Raw genomic sequence first — 18,894 nt, forward strand, 5'->3', positions numbered from 1 at the left:
GCCGTCGCCCCTCCGCCCTCCCCCCTCCTTGAGAAGCCCCATTCCATTGGCCCGTCGCCGCCGTCAATCCCCACCGCGCTCCACCCTTGCGAGGCGATCTGAGCAATGGAAGCACGGGGAGGCGATCCGACCAATGGGAGCGCGGCGCCCGCGCTGTGATTGGCCCGCCTTCCCGCCCATCCGCCCGGAAACCGTTGCCATCGTGAAAACTTCCCGGCGGGGGCGCGCGTCACTGCGCGCACTGCCGCCTTGCGGCCACGGTCCGGTACTGCAGGCGGGGAGCTGCGCATGCGCAGTACAGCGCACGCCGAAGCCGGTACCGCAGCTCGGGGCGGGAGGCGGGGCCGAGGAGGACCCTATTTTCCCCAAATTGATTTTGTTTGTATTTTTTTCTTTTTTCTCGCTTTCCCATGTTATTCAATTTGGGGGGCTTTTAGCGCTTTTCCACAGCATAAAAGTTGTCGGCCTTTGCTTTTGGGCATGAGAACGGGGGATTCTTTGCTTTCCGGCTGCACAAATCGAGGCGGATTTGGCTTTCGCGGGAGCCCGAAATTGGGATTTTTTTTTTTTTGGCCTTCCCCCGCCGCCGGTGGGGCGGGGCCAGGGAGGGCCGGGAGGCGGGGCCGAGGGGGCGGGGCGGGGCCACGGCGCAGACGCGGCTCCCCACCTGCAGGACCGGCCTTTGGCCGCCGGGCGGCAGCACCCCCTTAATGGTCCCGCTCTCGGCGCTCATTAGGGCGATGAGCGGTGACCGCTCTCAGCCCGCTTTAGCCCAGCCGCGGACCGCAGCCACTTACCCGCTGCGGGGCTCCCGGCTCTCGGCCCTGTCCGCACTCGCAGCCCAGGCAGCGACAGCCAGCGCCTCTGCACCAAAAACCTGCGGAACAGGGGTTTTCGCCCCGGAACGAGCCCCAGGGATGCTGCATCGCTCCGTGCCGGGCACCAGGGCCGGGGGGGGGGGGGGGGGGGGCGACAGCAGCGAGTCCACCAGGGACCAGGGAGGGAGGCAGAGGTAATGCCTTATCCACCACATAAAAATTGGTGATTTTTGCTTTCCTGCATGAAAATGGTTTGTTTTGGTTTTTTTTTCCTCCGTTTCAGCTGCTCAAATCCAAGTGGATTTAACTTTCCCTGGAGCCCCAAATTGGGATATTCTTCCCCCAAAATTAGGGGGGGTTCCCCCAGCGCAGACCCAGAATCAGGGGCCTTTGGGGTATTTTTGTGCCGTGGCAGCAGCTCCCGCTCAGGGTGCACGACCCCACGGGGGAAAGTCCCCGCTTTGGGGGAATCGGCCCCAAATCGGGATGGGAAAAGGAGAAGGGGGAAGGGGTGGCTTTGGAAAGCGCTTCGACATCTTCAAAAGAGACTAGAGGGGAGGGTGAGTTTCTAAATCCTTTATATAAACAGGATTTCTTTACATTTTAGAAACCTCATATAGCACAGACATTTACACTGCTGTATCTACTTACACATATATATACACACTCAGAGAACGCATATTATCTATTTACACTTATATAGAATATCCGTTAAGAGTTAGAACTATTTAGACTTCTATATTAACACTTATTATATAGAACATCTAATTAGACTAGCTATCTGTTTAGACATATATTTTCACACTCGAATATCTCTTTATAAATATCTCTTTTAAAAATCTTTTCATCGTCTAAACTTCACATCATATAGAATCACAGAATCCTTGGAGATACGGGTTTTTATTTTGAACTCCTTTTATATAGATAAATGAATACTATTTTTCAACAGATATAAAAATGAGACGTTCTCTATTTCGATGCCTCACGCTCACGGTTACAGGTTTTAACATTTTTTTAACACCCCCCCCCCCCCAAATTTGCATCCATGTTGGGGCTGTGACCTGCCTCTTTGGGGGGAACTCCATGTAACCCCCACTCACCTGCTCCTCCGCCGCATCAACGCGGCTCCCATTTCACAGAGTTCTTCCTCGTCCCGGGAACCTTTTGCGGAGAAGTTTGTTCAAAACCAAGCTGCCAGCAGGGAAGACCACATGAAATCTAGCAAAAATCTTAGCTGCAGCTGTCACTTTAGTGATCCCAGTTAGACACATTTGGATCAACACCCGAGACAGCCTCTTGCACCACTTCAAAATGCCGGGTCATGAGCTCATTACTTTCTGCAATCGTCTCTGCCAACCTTCAAACCCACGTGGCCTCTCCAGAGGTCAAGGCCTGCAAAGCCTGCGATACACATACACACTTTGGTTTTGTGCAGGCTGTACAGAAGACGCGTTCTTTCCTACTGCCAAGATGCTAATTTTAAGCTTATATTCCTTATCCTTGGGAAGAAAATACATACAGTATTCACACAGTCTATAGGCAGTAATTCACACAGCCTATTAAAAACCGAGGGAAAAGAAAAGGAAGAATGGAAAAATTGATATATCACTTCTATTTGTCACTGAAATCTCAATCCACCAAAACATTCCTACCAAACATATGCCTTCCAAAAATTAATAAAGCTTTTATGCAATATCGGGTTATATATCAGTTTTGTAGGGTAGCTCGGGCACTTAAATCTCAATCTGACAGGGCTTCTGTTGGGAGGGGAAAAAGGAAGCTTTCTTTCCCCTCACTTCCAGAAGCTCCACTATGCACTTAATCCTTCCGATACGGGAGTATTTTTCCCTCTCTCCTTCTTGCAACCCAAGATTTCCTTGTTCTTTTATTGAGAGATTTCTATTGCTTCTCCATAGGAGTGGGATTTAACCTTCATGCACGTAATATTTGCTACTGCTCTGGGACACACCGGGCCCCCTTTGCTATTTCTGTTCTTTGCTTCTTCTTTGCACTTGTGTGCAGCTCTTGATGCCTGTAGCCCGGGCAATGCTACAGGCTTGGGGCTGAGTGGCTGGAAAGCTGCCCAGCAGAAAAGGACCTGGGGGTGGACAGCGGGCTTAACACGAGCCAGCAGTGTGCCCAGGTGGCCAAGAAGGCCAATAGCATCCTGGCTTGTATCAGGAATAGCGTGGCCAGCAGGAGTAGGGAAGTCATCGTGCCTCTGTAGTCGGCACTGGTGAGGCCTCACCTCGAGTCCTGTGTTCAGTTTTGGGCTCCTCACTACAGGAAAGACATTGAAGTGCTGGAGCGTGTCCAGAGGAGAGCTACCAGGCTGGTGAGGGGTCTGGAGAACAAGTCCTATGAGGAGAGGCTGAGGGAGCTGGGCATGTTTAGCTTGGAGAAGAGGAGGCTGAGGGGAGACCTCATTGCCCTCTACAACTACCTGAAAGGAAACTGTAGAGAGGCAGGGGTTGGCCTCTTCTCCCAAGGGAATAACGACAGGACCAGAGGAAATGGTATGAAGCTGTGGCAAGGGAGATTTAGATTAGATATTAGGAAGAATTACTTTACTGAAAGAGTGGTCAGGCACTGGAACAGCCTGCCCAGGGAGGTGGTGGAGTCACCATCCCTGGAGGTATTTAAGAAACGTGTAGACATGGCTCTTCAGGGCATGCTCTAGTGCCCAAGATTATTGGTTTGTGGTGGGGTGTTGTGTGTGGGGTTGTGGGTGTGGAGTTTCGTTGGTGGGTGCTTTTTTTTTTTTGTGTGGTTTTTTTTTTTTTTTTTTTAATGTGGTTGGACTCGATGATCTCAAAGGTCCCTTCCAGCCACTAAGATTCTGTGATTCTGTGATTTTTAGATGGTAAGCAGTGCCATGGTGTTTTCAGATGGCAAGGTAAAACGTAGCGTGAGGGCATTATTTCTACCCCTCTCAACAAACTTGGCTTCCTGTTTGCAAATACAGAGCAAGCACAAAAGCAGGGGGAAGAGGGGAGCAGACATTTCCGTCTCTGAATGCTTATTCGGAAAAAAAATGGCGCACTAATGCAGCCTTAACCAGAGTTTTCTAGCAGAAGCTACTCAACACTGAGTTAAAAAAAATTTGCTAGTTCCATACTGACATCAGCAGGAAGTGAAGAATTCTATTACAGTGCTAAAACAAATTCTGATCTACGTGTGTTCTGCTGCTCCAGATCTGCAGTGTAACCCTGGGATCAGTCATTTAATCTTTCGGTTCATCAGTTTCCTTATCTATAAAACAAAGATCCCAATTTCTGTCAATCTCACATTTCCAGGTTGTATGTTCTGCAGGGCAGAACCTACTTCTTGCAAAGCGTCTATATGGTGCTTACAAAAGTCACTATGACAAGAACGGGAGTCTAAAACCAGCAGGAGGACAGAGGCGCCAAAACAAATAGTTCTGTGTTCCAGAATGACAATTACACAGAGAGCTAAAAAAACATTTCAAGACTCACCTAGTAAGATGCTCAGTGAGGACTAAATGGTCAAAACTGAAAAGACAGTCATTATCATCACCTACTCCATTAAAATACTAATATTGCAGTTAATCATTGTATATCTATCAGGCTAGTTGTCGCTGTAAAAAAATAATTAAAGTACATTTAAAATTGTTAATTATGCAAGTATCTGTGAACAACATTAGATTAATTTTTAGAAAGATGCTTTAAGCCTTTAAGTCAAGATGTAAGTTCATCCTATCTCATTCCTACAATTTACCTGGAGTGAAAGCGGTTTGATACTTCTCATTCGAAAGAGCTACTGCATTTGCTAGAAACGGGAAAGCTGGTAAGTCTAAATAAGTGCATAGGAATAACAATTAATGTATTGTTGTTCAATTTACCATTAGCGAGAACAAAACCTACACTATTCAATACATATGCAAGCTCCATTGTTAATGCAGCACCTGGAAAAAATGATGCAATTAATATTAGACTGCCCTCTAGCCTGTATATAAGGTTGACCTCTGCAATCTTTATGACCTCCAATCTGCAAAGGAACATTTTCATACGTTCACAAGCACCGTGCAATTACAAAGAAAGAGAAACTGTGGCACCTAAAAATCAATATCCCATTACAGTATCCTATGATGGGACAATTTTAACTCTATTTCATCTATTGAAAAGTGATACTACATGCTATCATATTGCATGCCTGTAAAATATTGCAAGCCTTCGCTCAATTTCACTGAAGTCAGCAGCATGATCTTATCCACCGGTGCAAACCTACACAGTAAACAAATCAAATTTGCAAGCTGTGAAGAGAGATCTCAGAGCACTCAGTGAGAAAGCCCAGCAAGTCAAAGTACTTGCCAGCTGAGAAAACAGGATATGCCAAGAAAAGTTGGTTCCTTTGCAGCAAAACCTTTTGTTGTTTGGGTTTTTTTTTTTTAAATAAAGAGGAATTTTCATTACAGTTTTATGACTTTATGGAACAAGGTCTAACTTCTGTTGCAGTCTGGATTGCTGAAAATTTCTGAGCAGGAGACTGGAAACTGTCACTAGTTGAATTCATAATGTATGTTATTAATATATTAACAGATCTAAACAGCTTAATAAATTCGTTTTACAGTGCTTTATGTCATGACAGACAGTGTTGCAACTATGATTCTTCCAAGCCAGCTGCACGTTTAGTTGCCAGGAGGAAACGGGAGTTTTGGCAAAAGAGCAACAACCAGTTAACACACTCGCACCCAAAAAACAAAAGCTCCCCCAGTCTGGGTTCCAATAAAAATATTCACCTACCGCACTGTATCTGAAAACAATTTTGGACTACAGGTTTCAAAAGAAACAGTCTATTGTTAATAACTGGATAACCCACACCACAGAACTGTAAGTTCCAAGATCTCCACAGACATCCATTTATCAGGTTATCCTTGTCCCTGTAGTCAAGATTACCGTCTTGACACCAGGAGGCAGGAGAGATCCTTGAAAAAGAAAACAGCTTTTTTTGGAACTTAATTCTGCAACAAGGGACAGATTCTCACGGAACACACAGAGCTCCAAAGGCAGCTAAACAAGGTGCTAAATAGGTGCCTGACATACAGGATAGAAGGGAAAAAAAAAATCATTAAAAAGTTCTCCGTTTTTCATACGGAAAATTCAGTTCATCCCTACATTCCTATGTTCATAAACCGATTTCTGCAGTAAACTATATCGAAATCTGATGCAATAAACAATTGAGCAAAATAAAACAATGGCTGTTCAGAGAAATTCCTTACTTTCACGCTGCTTCTAATCAGAAGAGAGTCTCCATCTTCACACACGAAGGACTGCAATGAACGGTACCCAGCACTTCTCTACAGAGACCAGAACTTTGGGGTCACTTCAATCGCATCTGCTTACATCAGCAATAAACTATTTAAGCTGAAAGTTCACTTACAAAACTGAAGAACTTGAAGAAGAATCAAGGTGTTGCATGACATTATATAGGACATAAGAATTTACAGCTTCTCAGACATGCTCTTGATTTCAACATAGAATCTTCATGGTTGGAAAGGACCTTTGAGATCATCGAGTCCAACCATACACACACACAAAAAACCCCTACACTCTCTGCCACTAGAGCGTGCCCTGAAGTGCCACATCTAGATGTTTCTTAAACACCTCTAGGGATGGTGACTCAACCACCTCCCTGGGCAGGCTGTTCCAGTGCCTGACCACTCTTTCAGTAAAGTAATTCCTCCTAACATCTAATCTAAGCCTCCCCTGCCGCGACTTCATACCATTTCCTCTGGTCCTGTCATTATTCACCTGGGAGAAGAGGCCAACACCCACCACTCTACAACCTCCTTTCAGGTAGCTGTAGAGGGCAATGAGGTCTCCCCTCAGCCTCCTCTTCTCCAAGCTAAACATGCCCAGCTCCCTCAGCCTCTCCTCATAGGACCTGGTCTCCAGACCCCTCACCAGCCTGGTAGCTCTCCTCTGGACACGCTCCAGCACTTCAATGTCCCTCTTGTACAGAGGGGCCCAGAACTGAACACAGCACTCGAGGTGAGGCCTCACCAGTGCCGAGTACAGAGGCACCATCACATCCCTGCTCCTGCTGGCCACACTATTCCTGATACAGGCCAGAATGCTGTGGGCCTTCTTGGCCACCTGGGCACACTGCTGGCTCATGTTAAGCTGGCCATCCACCAGCACCCCCAGGTCCTTTTCTGCCGGGCAGCTTTCCAGCCACTCTTCCCCAAGCCTGAAGCATTGCTTGGGGTTGCTGTGACCGAAATGCAGGACCCGGCCCTTGGCCTTATTAAACCTCATACAGTTGGCCTTGGCCCATCGATCCAGCCTGTCCAGGTCCCCCTGTAGAGCCTTCCCACCCTCCAGCAGATCAACACTCCCACCTAGTTTGGTGTCGTCTGCAAACTTACTGAGGGTGCACTCAATCGCCTCATCCAGATCGTTGATAAAGACATTAAACAAAGCCGGCCCCAAAACTGAGCCCTGAGGGACACCACTGGTGACGGGCCGCCACGAGGCTTTCACCCCATTAATCACAACTCTCTGGGCACGGCCATCCAGACGGTTTTTAACCCAGCAAAGAGTACGCTTGTCTATGCCATGATTCGCCAGCTTCTCCAGGAGAATGCTGTGGGGGATGGTGACAAAGGCCTTACCAAAGTCCAGACAAACAACGTCCACAGCCTTCCCCCCGCCCAGAAGGCAGGTCACGTCGTCACAGAAAGAGATCAGGTTGGTTAAGCAGGACCTCCCTTTCCTAAACCCATGCTGGCTGGCCCTGATCCCTTGAGTTTTACTTCCCAAGAAGTGGAAAATATGACTTTGTTGATAGAAGCACAGTTTATATGCATTACAGAAAAACGTCCTCACAGCCATTTAAAAAACAATACAAGGAAAAACTTAACTTTATTTAGCTTTATCTATAAAACAACGAGTTAAAAAGTTGCTATGACATTGAGAACATGATGCCAGAGATAATTATAAAACAGCAATGAATGCTAAAAAAAACATTAACATCACAAATACTAAGAACAGTCCCAGTCCTGGGGAGCCAGCTGTGCACAGTGTTCTTCCTCCAAGGAGTCCACCACCTTTCAAAAAAAAAAAAAACAAAAAACAAACAAACAAAAAAAACAAAACACACAACCAAACAAAAAATAAGTTCAAAGGCATCGCGAAACAAAGCCCCCATTTTAAACATTTCCAACTTACTGGGAAGTAATTTACAGAAAGTAATTACAGAGGGAAAAAAAATGGTCAGTGCTGATACGTTTTCTACAATCACACAATAGAGCACAAATGGGAAAAAAGCACTTCTCTTTACACCTACTCAGTTTTTAAAATCACGTCTACATTACCATCCTTCAAAGTGCAAGCTACATATCTGCTGAATTAACTGAAGGCATAACAGGTGAGACGTAAGTTAGAATACCGCCACCAGGAGTTATACAACTAACCACGGATGCCAGTAGCCTACTTCAAACCCTGACCAACTTGGTGTTTTACTCCCTCCTGTGTGTTACCAGCCAAACACATATGCCATTGTTTAAAATGCCATACTTTCACCTTTCCTAGGAGATTCTCCGTCCAAAAACACCTAGAAGGCAGCGGGAAAGAGGAAGAGAGAAAAGAGAATCAGCGATCACACAGTTAATTCTTTTTAAAATACACAGGGTTTTTTTCTTTTCCAAAGTGTTACTAGATTTTGACAAAATAGGTTTGAAAGATTTTCAAAACCTCTGGAATCACGTCAAGTCATCAATCGCTTTATTTGATTCCTACTATCATCATTATTATCGTCATCACTACTGCTATTGTTGTTATTATTTTTGAGACTGAACAGAGAGAGTTTGTACTTGAAACACATCTTGAAAGAAATGACAGGAGGAAAAGGTGAAGGCTAAGCTCACATTGAAGTGAACGTGCGTACAGCCTCATACAACTAAGAGGAGACAGCACACAGAAACACACGCTTCTGTTCCCCTTAACTTACCTGGTAGTCACTAGCGAAGGCTTTATATGGTGGTACGAGAGGTCTCATTGTGGGGAACCTTGTCGTATAATTTGCAGGCTGTACTGGTGTGCTGGCCACGGATTTTGTAGGTGGAGTGAAAACTGAAGACATCGGGGACGCAGAGCTTCTTTCAAAGTTTTCCATCACAGTCTTAAAAAGAGGCATGACATCATGTAAACAGATACTAAAAAGCTGTATTTCAACCCTTATTATCTAGAACTATTACCTAGGATCATTTGATAACGTATCTTCGCATCTCAAAGTCAGCAAAGACCACGGGTACATTGCCTGTCAGTACAGAGCACCACCACGCATTTCCCCCACCGCAAGCATTGATACGTTGCATTATGCCGTTGCGAAGCAGTGGAAGCTTGAAATCTCTTCCCTGCACGTACTCAGTGGCAGCCAAGTTTGAAAGAGTAGAGAGAAAATAGAAAAATTGTCAGACTTGCAGCAAGCCTCAAGCAGTATCTTTTTCTCAGGCCCAGCTGAACATACGTAGCATAACCACCTCTTTCTAAATACTTCTCAAAATCTTTGACCCGATCCCTACAGGAGCGACTCCAATCCTTTACCAACTTGCAGCTCTTGGCTCAGATTCAGTTTGCCAAGGAGTTTCACTCAGTCCCCTTACCAAACGCTAGAAAGCAGTCAGAAGGCTCCGTTTCTGTAAGCTGGTGTTTAGAAGGGAATGCACGTCAAACGGAAGAGGCAGCGAGTGACTTGATGGGAACCACGAGTTCCCCAAGAGCCCAGAGGAAACAAGGTGGGAAATGACAACCAGCCTGGGGAGACCCAATTTGCCACATTTCAACTCAGCGGAGCAGAGCCTTCAACCAGCCTCAAGACAACAGGAATCCAGCAGCACATCTGGCAGGAGGTGGCTATCCAAAACACAGGATAGGACTAGTCTCCAGTGGGGGTGGCAGCTCGCTCTGCTCAACACAAGGGGCACTGAGCCGGGCAACTAACTGCTCCTTTTAAATCAGAAGCCCAAGCGCTCCTGTCAAAGCCATGCTATCTAGTTGCCAATTGCAAGGACGAGCTTTACAGACTAACGCCAAACCCACAAACGCATTAGTCTCCAGAATTCTCCCTTGCCTCCAAAAATACAGGTTAAGGATTATGGGCTTATTCATTGGTATTTGAAAGTGGACACACCATGCACAAGAGACAGAAAATTCAAAGCAACAAAGACCAGAGACCTGACAATTACGTGTCTTGGATCGTTGCTTCTCGAGTTTCAGCTTTTGGGCAATTCAGTCGTTGATACAAACTGGACGCCAAAACAGCAAAGAAGGTAAGAAGAGACCAGAAGCCCTACCAGAAGCCCGCACCTGTACGGTAACCAATGCAAAGAGTTGCAGGAATTCATGGGCAGAGCACTGTCGACGCCTAAAAACTAATAGCCCGTGATCAAATTAGCCTGAAATACAGCCAGCCCCACTCCAGCCCCTACTGAAAAGAAAGGAACATGGTTTGGTGGGGGCAGGGTGACTTCCAAGCAGCACAGAAGTTTCCAATCGTGAACCTTCTCGGCAGGAAATTTTGCCAAACGCTTATGTAAGGTAGAAGAGACTCTGCCCACAGAAGTTAACTTCCTAGGCTTTGCAATTCAAAACGGAAAAAATAGAAGACGTCGGGAGAAATAAAGAGGAAGCCCAAAACCACAGTGCCTTCTACTTCAATAAAAACAGCTGTTAACTTACTTTATCCGTACATGGCTTGACACCAATCCTGATACATTCACCAAAAATTCTTCCATCTTTGCTTAAGGCTTTCCGGGCTTGAAGCTTAGACTGATAGCAAATATGCATCCAGTTTCCTGTGTCGGACACCTAGGTGACATTAAGGGACAACTGTGACACTCAGCCTTTTAAAGAACGAGCCAGAAGCTTTTCAGAAATTAATCTCAAGCTAAGACATACCACATGCTTTAATATGTTTCCATACTGAGCAAATCGTAGAAGAAGATAGGAAGCTGATGCTTGAGGAAATCTGAAACATGGGAAAAAATATGCAAAAAATTACAATGAGTAGTTTATGGAGTCTGGTGCTACAACAGAACCCTATGAAGGGTTTTCAGAAATCCAAAAGAGCCAAGGGCGTTCGTGCCATTTTAGAAGCAGCGACTTGAGGAATATTCTCAGCTAGGCTCTTTTACTTCACCACACCTCAATGGTTAGAAGGCTGCCTTTCTAACTTGAAAAAAAATAACAGGCAGCTTAAGCTCAGGTGCTTCACTAACATCGGTGCAGTTACTGGCTTTAACCACAGCTGTATTTCCGGCAGAACCTAGGAATGCCAGAAGAGAGCACGTCCAAGTACCTCTTTCCACACGTTGCCGAGATTTCAGCCCTGATTTTTCTAATACTTTGGAAATCCACTTACCCAAATACAGTTACCCATGCGGCATCCCATTGATCCTCTGACCTCTGGGAATCACCTCGAGTATAAAAAGGATCTGGCTGAGCAGGAGAAAGAGTCGTCTTCCTAGGCTGCCCAACGCTTGCAGGACTGAACGTACTTGAAGCTGTCAAATTGAAATGGCATTCTTTCACAAATTACTTTTGCCAGACAGACAAGCTTAGGAGCCTACACGGAAAGAATCAAGTCAGTAGCAAGCGTTTCATTTGCTTATGGAAGAGCCTGGGGGAGATTCACCTGCAGACACAGACAACCAGCAAATCAACCCGACCTTCACGTCTGCAAGCATGCTAGGAAATTTTATGACTCACACCCTAACTTTCCCCTTCAGCCCTGGACACCAGCAGCTGAACACAGACCCCAAACAGGAGCAAGGCAGCACAATTAAGCTTAGCAAGAAGCCACAGGTTCATACAGAAGATAGGAAACTTTATGAAGATGGAAGAAGACCCATCCGTCTCAGTGGCTTCACTCCAGTACAACCACCTCTGTGCTCAGTTCAACAACACATTTTGAAGAAGGCGTAAGTAAAGTTGATTGCAATTCAGTCGCTCTCAGAGTGGAAAAGTATTTCACATCCACGTACCTTTTGCAAAGCTAGTAAAGAAAGATGCAACTCCTTCATAAATTAGCAAGGAGCTGATGCAGCAATGATTTTTGTCTATTGAGGAAAGCAGTAAGAGAGCCGATTATCTGTTTTGACAGGACATCTACCTGATCCAGGAGTTGATGGCACGCTTCCAACCAATGGGCTCTGTGTTATAGAAAAGCTGGCCTGCATTAAAACACAGAAAGCGTAACAAATCATTCTTACAGGTACACTTCTCGGATCAGCAGAGATCATTTCCAGGGAACTTAAGCACCAGACAAGAAGAGTAACTGTTTGCCTTAAGTTACTCCTGGCTTTTAAGACTAAGAACAGACGTTTCCACGTAGACTTAATACAAGACGACTAAAAGTTGTTCATGAAAAGTTATGTGACAATGTTTTTACATTCTGACATAGAGTCTAGCAGAGAGTCTGGACATCCAGGAGCCTCAACTCTTACGTTCTGGAATTTCCAGCTGATTACTCAGCCTTACAAGGTCTACAAGAAGAAAGCTTAGTTAGGCTTCGGGTGAGCTTTAGGGAACAGGATCTGAAAAAACCCTTACCTAACACCAATCCCGTATGCTTTGGGAAACCAAGTAGCTTTAGGTACTGACGCTCAGAAACTTATAGGTTAACTTCTTCAAAACAGGCATCTCACTGTTGCTGGAGTAGAGCAACTCACGCATTCACCTGCCTCCCGATGGAAAGGATGCCAGGATCACAAGTCAACAGCATCCGATTTTCACTGTCTAGAAGGCTTAGAAATCATGAGAGCATCACCCCCACTTGTAAGCCTCGGCACTCGCTTCCTTTTCCTCTCAACCACTTAGCGCAACTGCACTGAAGGAGTTATTTCTTTTTAACATAGAAGGATTTCAACATCCAAAACTATTTCAGTACATTTTTAGCCCGAACCATGGCATTTTGTAGGTACAAGATCAAACAAACTGGAGCACCAGGAGGCCTAGCAACATGCCTTCTGATAGCTGCTCATTTTTATTGGGGCTTTTTTAAATATCCTGTCCTTTAGGACAGTCGGGTTCCCTCCTTCCCAGAGAACTCAAACTTGCAGAATAAACTTTTCAGAAGGCAACACACACACACAAAAGACTGCTCATTCAGTGAGGCCTTCTCCTTGTATCAACAGAATCGCACTCACCAAAAAAGAACCAACTATCACTTGACTGCTCAGTTGAAGGAGGTTGCGGCGCTTATTGTTAGAATGACCTTCTAGAAATTTTACTGTTACTCTTTCAAAATCAACCCCACCTCCCGGCCCAAAGTTTGGCGAGATATCGCTCTCAGCGCAAAATTCCTCCTAGTTCAGGAAATGCCTCTAGTGCCCACAAAAAGAAAAGATAACACATATTTGGACCCTTCTGGCAATCAGCAGCCCAATACATTTACCGGACGGTGAAAAGCTGCAACAAGACTGCATTTGTCATGGACAAAGCATAGCAGAGGCAGGATTTGCATTTGTCATTCTCTACAGTAGCCAAACTCAAACCCAGTAGGAGACAGCTCCACCACTGCAGCTCGCGTTTGGGCCGCACAGGAACAGGCTCACCAAGCAACCAGACTACGCGACAGCATGAGCCGAAGAACCCACCAGGCATTCTGCTACGGCAGTTGATACAACTCAGTTAAAGGAATTCACTGAAGCAGGAAACTACCTCACATCTTCCCCTACGGGCAGGCTGGTATCTAAGCCACTTACTGGTATTCTTGAGCCTAGAGGTGTTGATCCAAGTTGCGGTCTAAAGAATTCGTCATAGAGGCTTCTGACTGGTGGAGCACCACTTCTATCTTTACCCTTAGGGACTTCTGGTACTGAGGACGATAACCCTGCAATCAAAAGGAACAAACGAAGAGCCTGAGAAGTCTTGGAATTTTACTCTGCTGCTACTTGTTCTTGAAAGTTCAACAGGAATTTTGGCCAGGGAAGGCTGTTGATTCTTTCACTGGAGGCCTGCAAAACCATCTGGCCTACCAAACTCTTCAGGTTGGATTGTTCTATGTAAATATCGCACAGGTGTCACAACCTGCTTCCTTACACAAGTATCAAGAATTAAACTGACTGAAAGACCTTGGCATATCTCTGAACATTTTGTATGTTTACCCCAAGGGGAAAAAAAAAAAACAACCAACCAGAAGAAACAAAAAACCCCAGAGACATCCAAGAACTGTTACAGTGTATTCTACAAAGCACTCTCCTCCCAGCAAGGTTTCCAGTTCCAGTGACATACTTAACCACCCCTTTTGGGAGGCCTGTGTTACCGTCTTCCTGGTTCCCTCTTTCCTCGAGTTGACACCCTGAGGCTGTACTAAACCCTTTTAAAAACTACCAGGTGAAATTCACATGACTATTTTCAATTTCATGAATATTTCCCTCAGCGGCTTGTATTGGAGGCACCGGGGGGTGGCAGGGCAGACAAGATCGTCAAGCAGGAGACCAGGAGACCACCAACCCTAGACTATCTCAAGTTGGAAGGGACCCACAGGGATCACGGAGTCCAATTCTGCTTGAAATTGAAAGACAGGAGTATCGACAATTATCTTGACCAAATTTTGACTTTCAGGACAAGTTTTCAGCACGCAACCAACTCTGACCTGCAAGTAGTGCCCAAAATTCCCACACGCTGACTGTGCGGCCGCGTAAATCTGGTATGGGCCGACCCACTGAATCGGGTAAAGCGCCCGTGAGGAACTCGGGCAGAAACCGAGCCTCGTCTCCTGCCTTGGGTGAGGCCGGGGCGCCGGGAGCCATCGCCTCGTCTGCTGCGCTAACTCCAAAAGCCTCTAAAACGCGGCCAGCGGAGCGCGGGCAGCGCCGCGGGGAAGAGCCGGGCGACCTCGGCCGGGCAACCGCCACCCCCGAGGCGCCTCGCGCCGCCCAACGGCTCCGCGCGAGCCCAACGGCCGGCGGGAGCGGCGCGCGCGGGGCCCGGCGGCGCGGGGCAGAGGCGCAGGGGGCGCGGGGCCGGGAAGGGGCGGCGGCCCCGCGGCCAAGACGGCCGGGCCGGGCCGGGCCGGGCCGGGGGAAGCCTGTGCTGGGCCCGGAGGCGTCTGCACGGCCAAGGGCTTTCCCCGAGAAACAGACGGGGCTGCGCTGGCAGACCGCGTTCGGGTGTCGGGCCGGGGGGAGCCGCTCCTGCGGGCCGGGAGCCGACGAGCGAGGGGCGACCGGCGCTCCAGAAGCCTCGCTCAGCACATGCGGGAAAATCACCTCAGAAACCTCGGAATGATTTTTGTCTATTGAGGAAAGCCGTAAGAATGTCGATCATCTAGTTTCACAGGACATCTACCTGTTCCAGGAGGTGATGGCATACAGAAATGCACAAGTCCAGAGCTCCCCGTCAAAATACCAGGGGAAAATAGCCCATTACATTCAGTTGCCTCTCCTTTTAAACACGTGCAACAAATACCGAACTGCTTCAGTGCGCCTCGCCAAATGTACGCCACAGCTAATTAGCAGTGGCAGTTTTAAACGCTGCCAGTCAGTTTGTAAATGACACAGTTTCAGCTTTTTTTTAAAAAAGTTTCATTTAGCATAGAAAAATCAGCGAGATAAGAGATCCCTCCCAATGGTTTTACTCTCGAAGGTCGGGGGTGGGGGGGAGGAAATCAAATCCCCGGGGCTGCAATCCATAGGAACAGGGTTCTATGATATCTCCACTGTTACAATCGAGAGCACAAAGGCCGGCAAAGAAGTGCAAAGAGAGCGCAAAGTCTCCTTGCTCACGACTTCTATGGCCCAGTGCTTCATCTCTGAGGACCCGCTCTGACGGGAACTTCATAAAAAGGCAAGCGCCTTCAGTGAGAAACGGTTCTATTTTGGAAAATCTCTTTCCGACCAACATCAAAATGACACACCTTATGTTACGGACAAAGGACACCATGGAAGCAACCACTCGGCAAAACCACAGCAGGACTCACCCTCACTAGTTACGAGGCTGCTGATGCTTCGTGGAAAAGCAATTGGACCTCGATTGCTTTAGGACAGGTGCCAGTATCTCCGTAAGGTTTCTCGAGTCCTGCTATAAGGTATCCTAAACACTGACTGACTGAAAAGCATAAAGCTTTTATCAGGAACACAGAGCCTGCTTCTCCTGAACATCTGAAATCTCACAAACAGTTTCTTCCCCCTTTTAGTCCACAATTATTTTCACAGCATCGCTTAAGAGCAAGCACGCAGAAAGAGAAGACGACTGTGCTTTCAGGAAGAGAAAGCAAACGCAGGGAAGTACGCCTTGCATGGGCCTAACGTGCGCCAGAACAGACCTTATATTATTTGTACTGTTTTGTTAAAATATTTCATACAAAAACTATAGAAGGAGAGCTGACGAAGCCTTCGTGTTAACTTCAAAGTCCACACTACCAGGACTTTCGGAAGAAAGCAGACACCCATCGCAGACGTACCTCGTACTCACAGAGCACTCCGGATCCTTTCCATCGGTCCTGCGCTGTCACCGCACAACAAAAGGGCAACCATGGAGAAACGCTGGCAGTTGACACTCTGCCGAGAGAGGAAAAAAAAACATTAGCCCAAAGCTGGGTAGCAGTCCAAGGCCTCCTTCTTCCGTGGGGGTTTGCAGAGGCTGCAGCCGAGTGGAGGAAAAAGCATTGGGCACCATCTCTGGCACAGTAATTGATACCGGCCACTAGAGCTTGGCATTTTTTTGACTCGCTGGCAGCTTTACTTCCCCCAGAGCCACTTTCCCCAGCACACGCAGGTGACAGGCACAGACGCCTACGGACATTTTCTCGAGCCAAGCAGAGCCTAGGTTTCCTCACCCTGTACGTCCTGAGCTGAATATTTTTCTTAAAGGGTGCAGCAACCACGTGTCCTTCCAAACTGCCTCCTTGCAACAAAGCAGCTGTTTTTCCCAGGCCGTTTCTCCAAACGGCCACGATCTTTTCAAACTGCCCTTGCGCCACCAAACCCGCGCAGGCTCCCTCCCAGCTTTTGGCTGCCCTTGGCTTTACCGGGCACACGCTCTATTCCCTCTCCCAACAGCAAAAGCAGGGCACGCTCTCAGACCAGAGCGCAACCCTGCGGGTGCCCGCGCACGCCCGGCTGCTTTGGCGAGGAGCCCCCGAGCGTCCCCGACAGCGCAGGCTGCACGCCCAAGCTCAGCTTCACCCGCACCCCTTTCAGAGGACGCGCAACTCGCCATTCGCTTCCTGACACGGCTGCTCTTCCTTCAGAAATTCCACTTGTAGCCAAGATTTTCACAACGGGTTCAAGCAGTTACCTTCCTGCAATTACCAGCACTTTTACACAGACAAGTCACTTAACTGCTCTTCTAAAATTACCCGACTGAAAGTCACAGCCCTGAAAGAGGAGGGAAAAAGACAGGGAGAGCTCAGGCAGCAGCAGAGCTCTGCAGGCTGCCACCTGCAGTCAACATCGCACTCTCTTTTTGAAAGCACACACACACACACACACATACGCCCCCCCAAAAACTCACATCCCCACAAAACAAACAAACAAAAACCCCAGGACCTTGTGTCTTCCCCTCTCTCAGCAGACTGTCTCCTCAGAGCGTGACGTGCAGACCATCTGTACCCCGAGGACATTTGCACGCAAGCCATATGTGTCCAGAAACGGTCCAGATCTCCACGAGTTGTCTCATTTTGGGGGGTTTCGTTATCATAACTCAATTGCACGGAGGGGCACGTTTGAGAGGAAACTCATTAACTTTTAAACGTAGGGCAAAAAAACTTGTTGGAGACGGTTGTGGGGAGCGCTGGGGAACTACCGAGGGCCCGGCCCCGCGTCCCTGCGGGGCGGCACCAGCTCGGCCCGGCCGCCGCTCCAGGACCGCCGCTCCGGGTTTCATTGCTCCGGCATCGCCAGCAGCGCACCCCAACCCCTCCCGGCCGAAGGGACCCCGCGGGAAGCCGGGCCCAGCCAGCCCCCTCCGACACTACAGTGACCACGCAGGCTCCCCGTGCCCCCCTCACGTCCCCCCGTCTCGCCTCGGGACCCCGCCGCCCCCTGCCTCACCTTGACGAGGTCCCGATGCTTCACGACGTGCTCGCCGCGGCCCCGGACCGGACCAGACCAGACCACGACGACCCGCCCGCCAGGACCCGCTTTCCCCACGGGCCCCTCCGCGCCCGCTTCCACCTGCCCGCCATTTTCCCCACGCCCCCTTCCCTTACGGCCCGCCGCCGACGGCCCGCCCACGCCGCGCGCCCATTGGCCATCGCCCACTCCGCTCCTAGGCAGCTCGGCTCCACTGGTCGTCAATCCTCGCCGTCAATCCCTACCCTGCCCCGCCCCGGCGATGCGCTCCGGCCAATCGGAGCGCGGCGAAGCGACCCCACCCGACCAATGGGAGCGCGGTGCCCGCGCTGTGATTGGCCCATTCTCCCGCGCATGCGCGCCACAGCGCTTGCCATGGGGAGGGCCGGGGCTGGTGCCATGGCGGCGGGGCCGTGCGGCCGTGCGGCCGGGATTCACCAAAACACGGCTTTTTCTTCTTAAAAACTGTAGAGGTTTATTTGCGAAAGCACGAAAAAAGCCTGGCGCACTGGTCGGCCCAATTTTGACAATATATTTGTCAAGGATAATGTTTGTACCACTATTACTGAATTCACATATAATTCCTTTGTATCTTGTACAATTATCTTCCTCCTTCTAAAAGGAGGAGACGTATGAGGATGAATGTGAGGACAAATTTCATAGACTTTTCGTAGTCTAAACTTCTTTATACAATATAATGTCATAGAATCCTTAGAGGTAGAAATAGGCTTTCTTTGCATTTTAGAAACCTCCTACGGCACAGACATTTCCACTTCTGTATCTATTTACACACATATATATCCTCAGAGAATACAAATTGGCTATTTACATTTCTACAGAATATCCGTTACGAGTTAGATCTATTTAGGCTTATATGTTAACACCTATTATATAGAACATCTAATTAGACTAGCTATCTGTTTAGACATATATTTTGACTCTTGAATATCTCTTTATAAATAGATTTTTAACAGTCTTTTCATAGTCTACATTCCTTGATATCATATAGCATCACAGCATCCTTAGAGATACATA

General features: G+C 47.8%; 1 protein-coding gene across 1 annotated transcript; it reads right to left on the bottom strand.

Moving 5' to 3' along the window:
- Positions 1–7,671: 7,671 nt before the first annotated feature.
- Positions 7,672–17,005, bottom strand: LOC128914940 (nucleoporin NUP35-like). The gene is made up of 10 exons (XM_054214663.1): positions 16,978–17,005; positions 16,248–16,253; positions 13,546–13,673; positions 11,952–12,012; positions 11,202–11,343; positions 10,739–10,808; positions 10,520–10,648; positions 8,790–8,960; positions 8,363–8,393; positions 7,672–7,887 (listed from the first exon to the last, which is right to left on the bottom strand). Exons 1-10 carry the CDS (start codon positions 17,003–17,005, stop codon positions 7,775–7,777), a joined length of 879 nt encoding a protein of 292 aa, XP_054070638.1. The 3' UTR covers positions 7,672–7,774.
- Positions 17,006–18,894: the final 1,889 nt, after the last annotated feature.

This window comes from Rissa tridactyla, chromosome 9, assembly GCF_028500815.1.
Source record: "Rissa tridactyla isolate bRisTri1 chromosome 9, bRisTri1.patW.cur.20221130, whole genome shotgun sequence".
NCBI lineage: Eukaryota > Metazoa > Chordata > Aves > Charadriiformes > Laridae > Rissa > Rissa tridactyla.

Coding starts and splice junctions, on each gene's coding strand:
- LOC128914940 (XM_054214663.1), bottom strand. CDS start 17,005: ATGGCGAGTTGCGCGTCCTCTGAAAGGG. Junction 11,344..11,951: donor GCCATCAACTCCTGGATCAG/GTAGATGTCCTG, acceptor TCAATTTGACAG/CTTCAAGTACGTTCAGTCCT. Junction 10,649..10,738: donor GAAACATATTAAAGCATGTG/GTATGTCTTAGC, acceptor AATGTCACCTAG/GTGTCCGACACAGGAAACTG.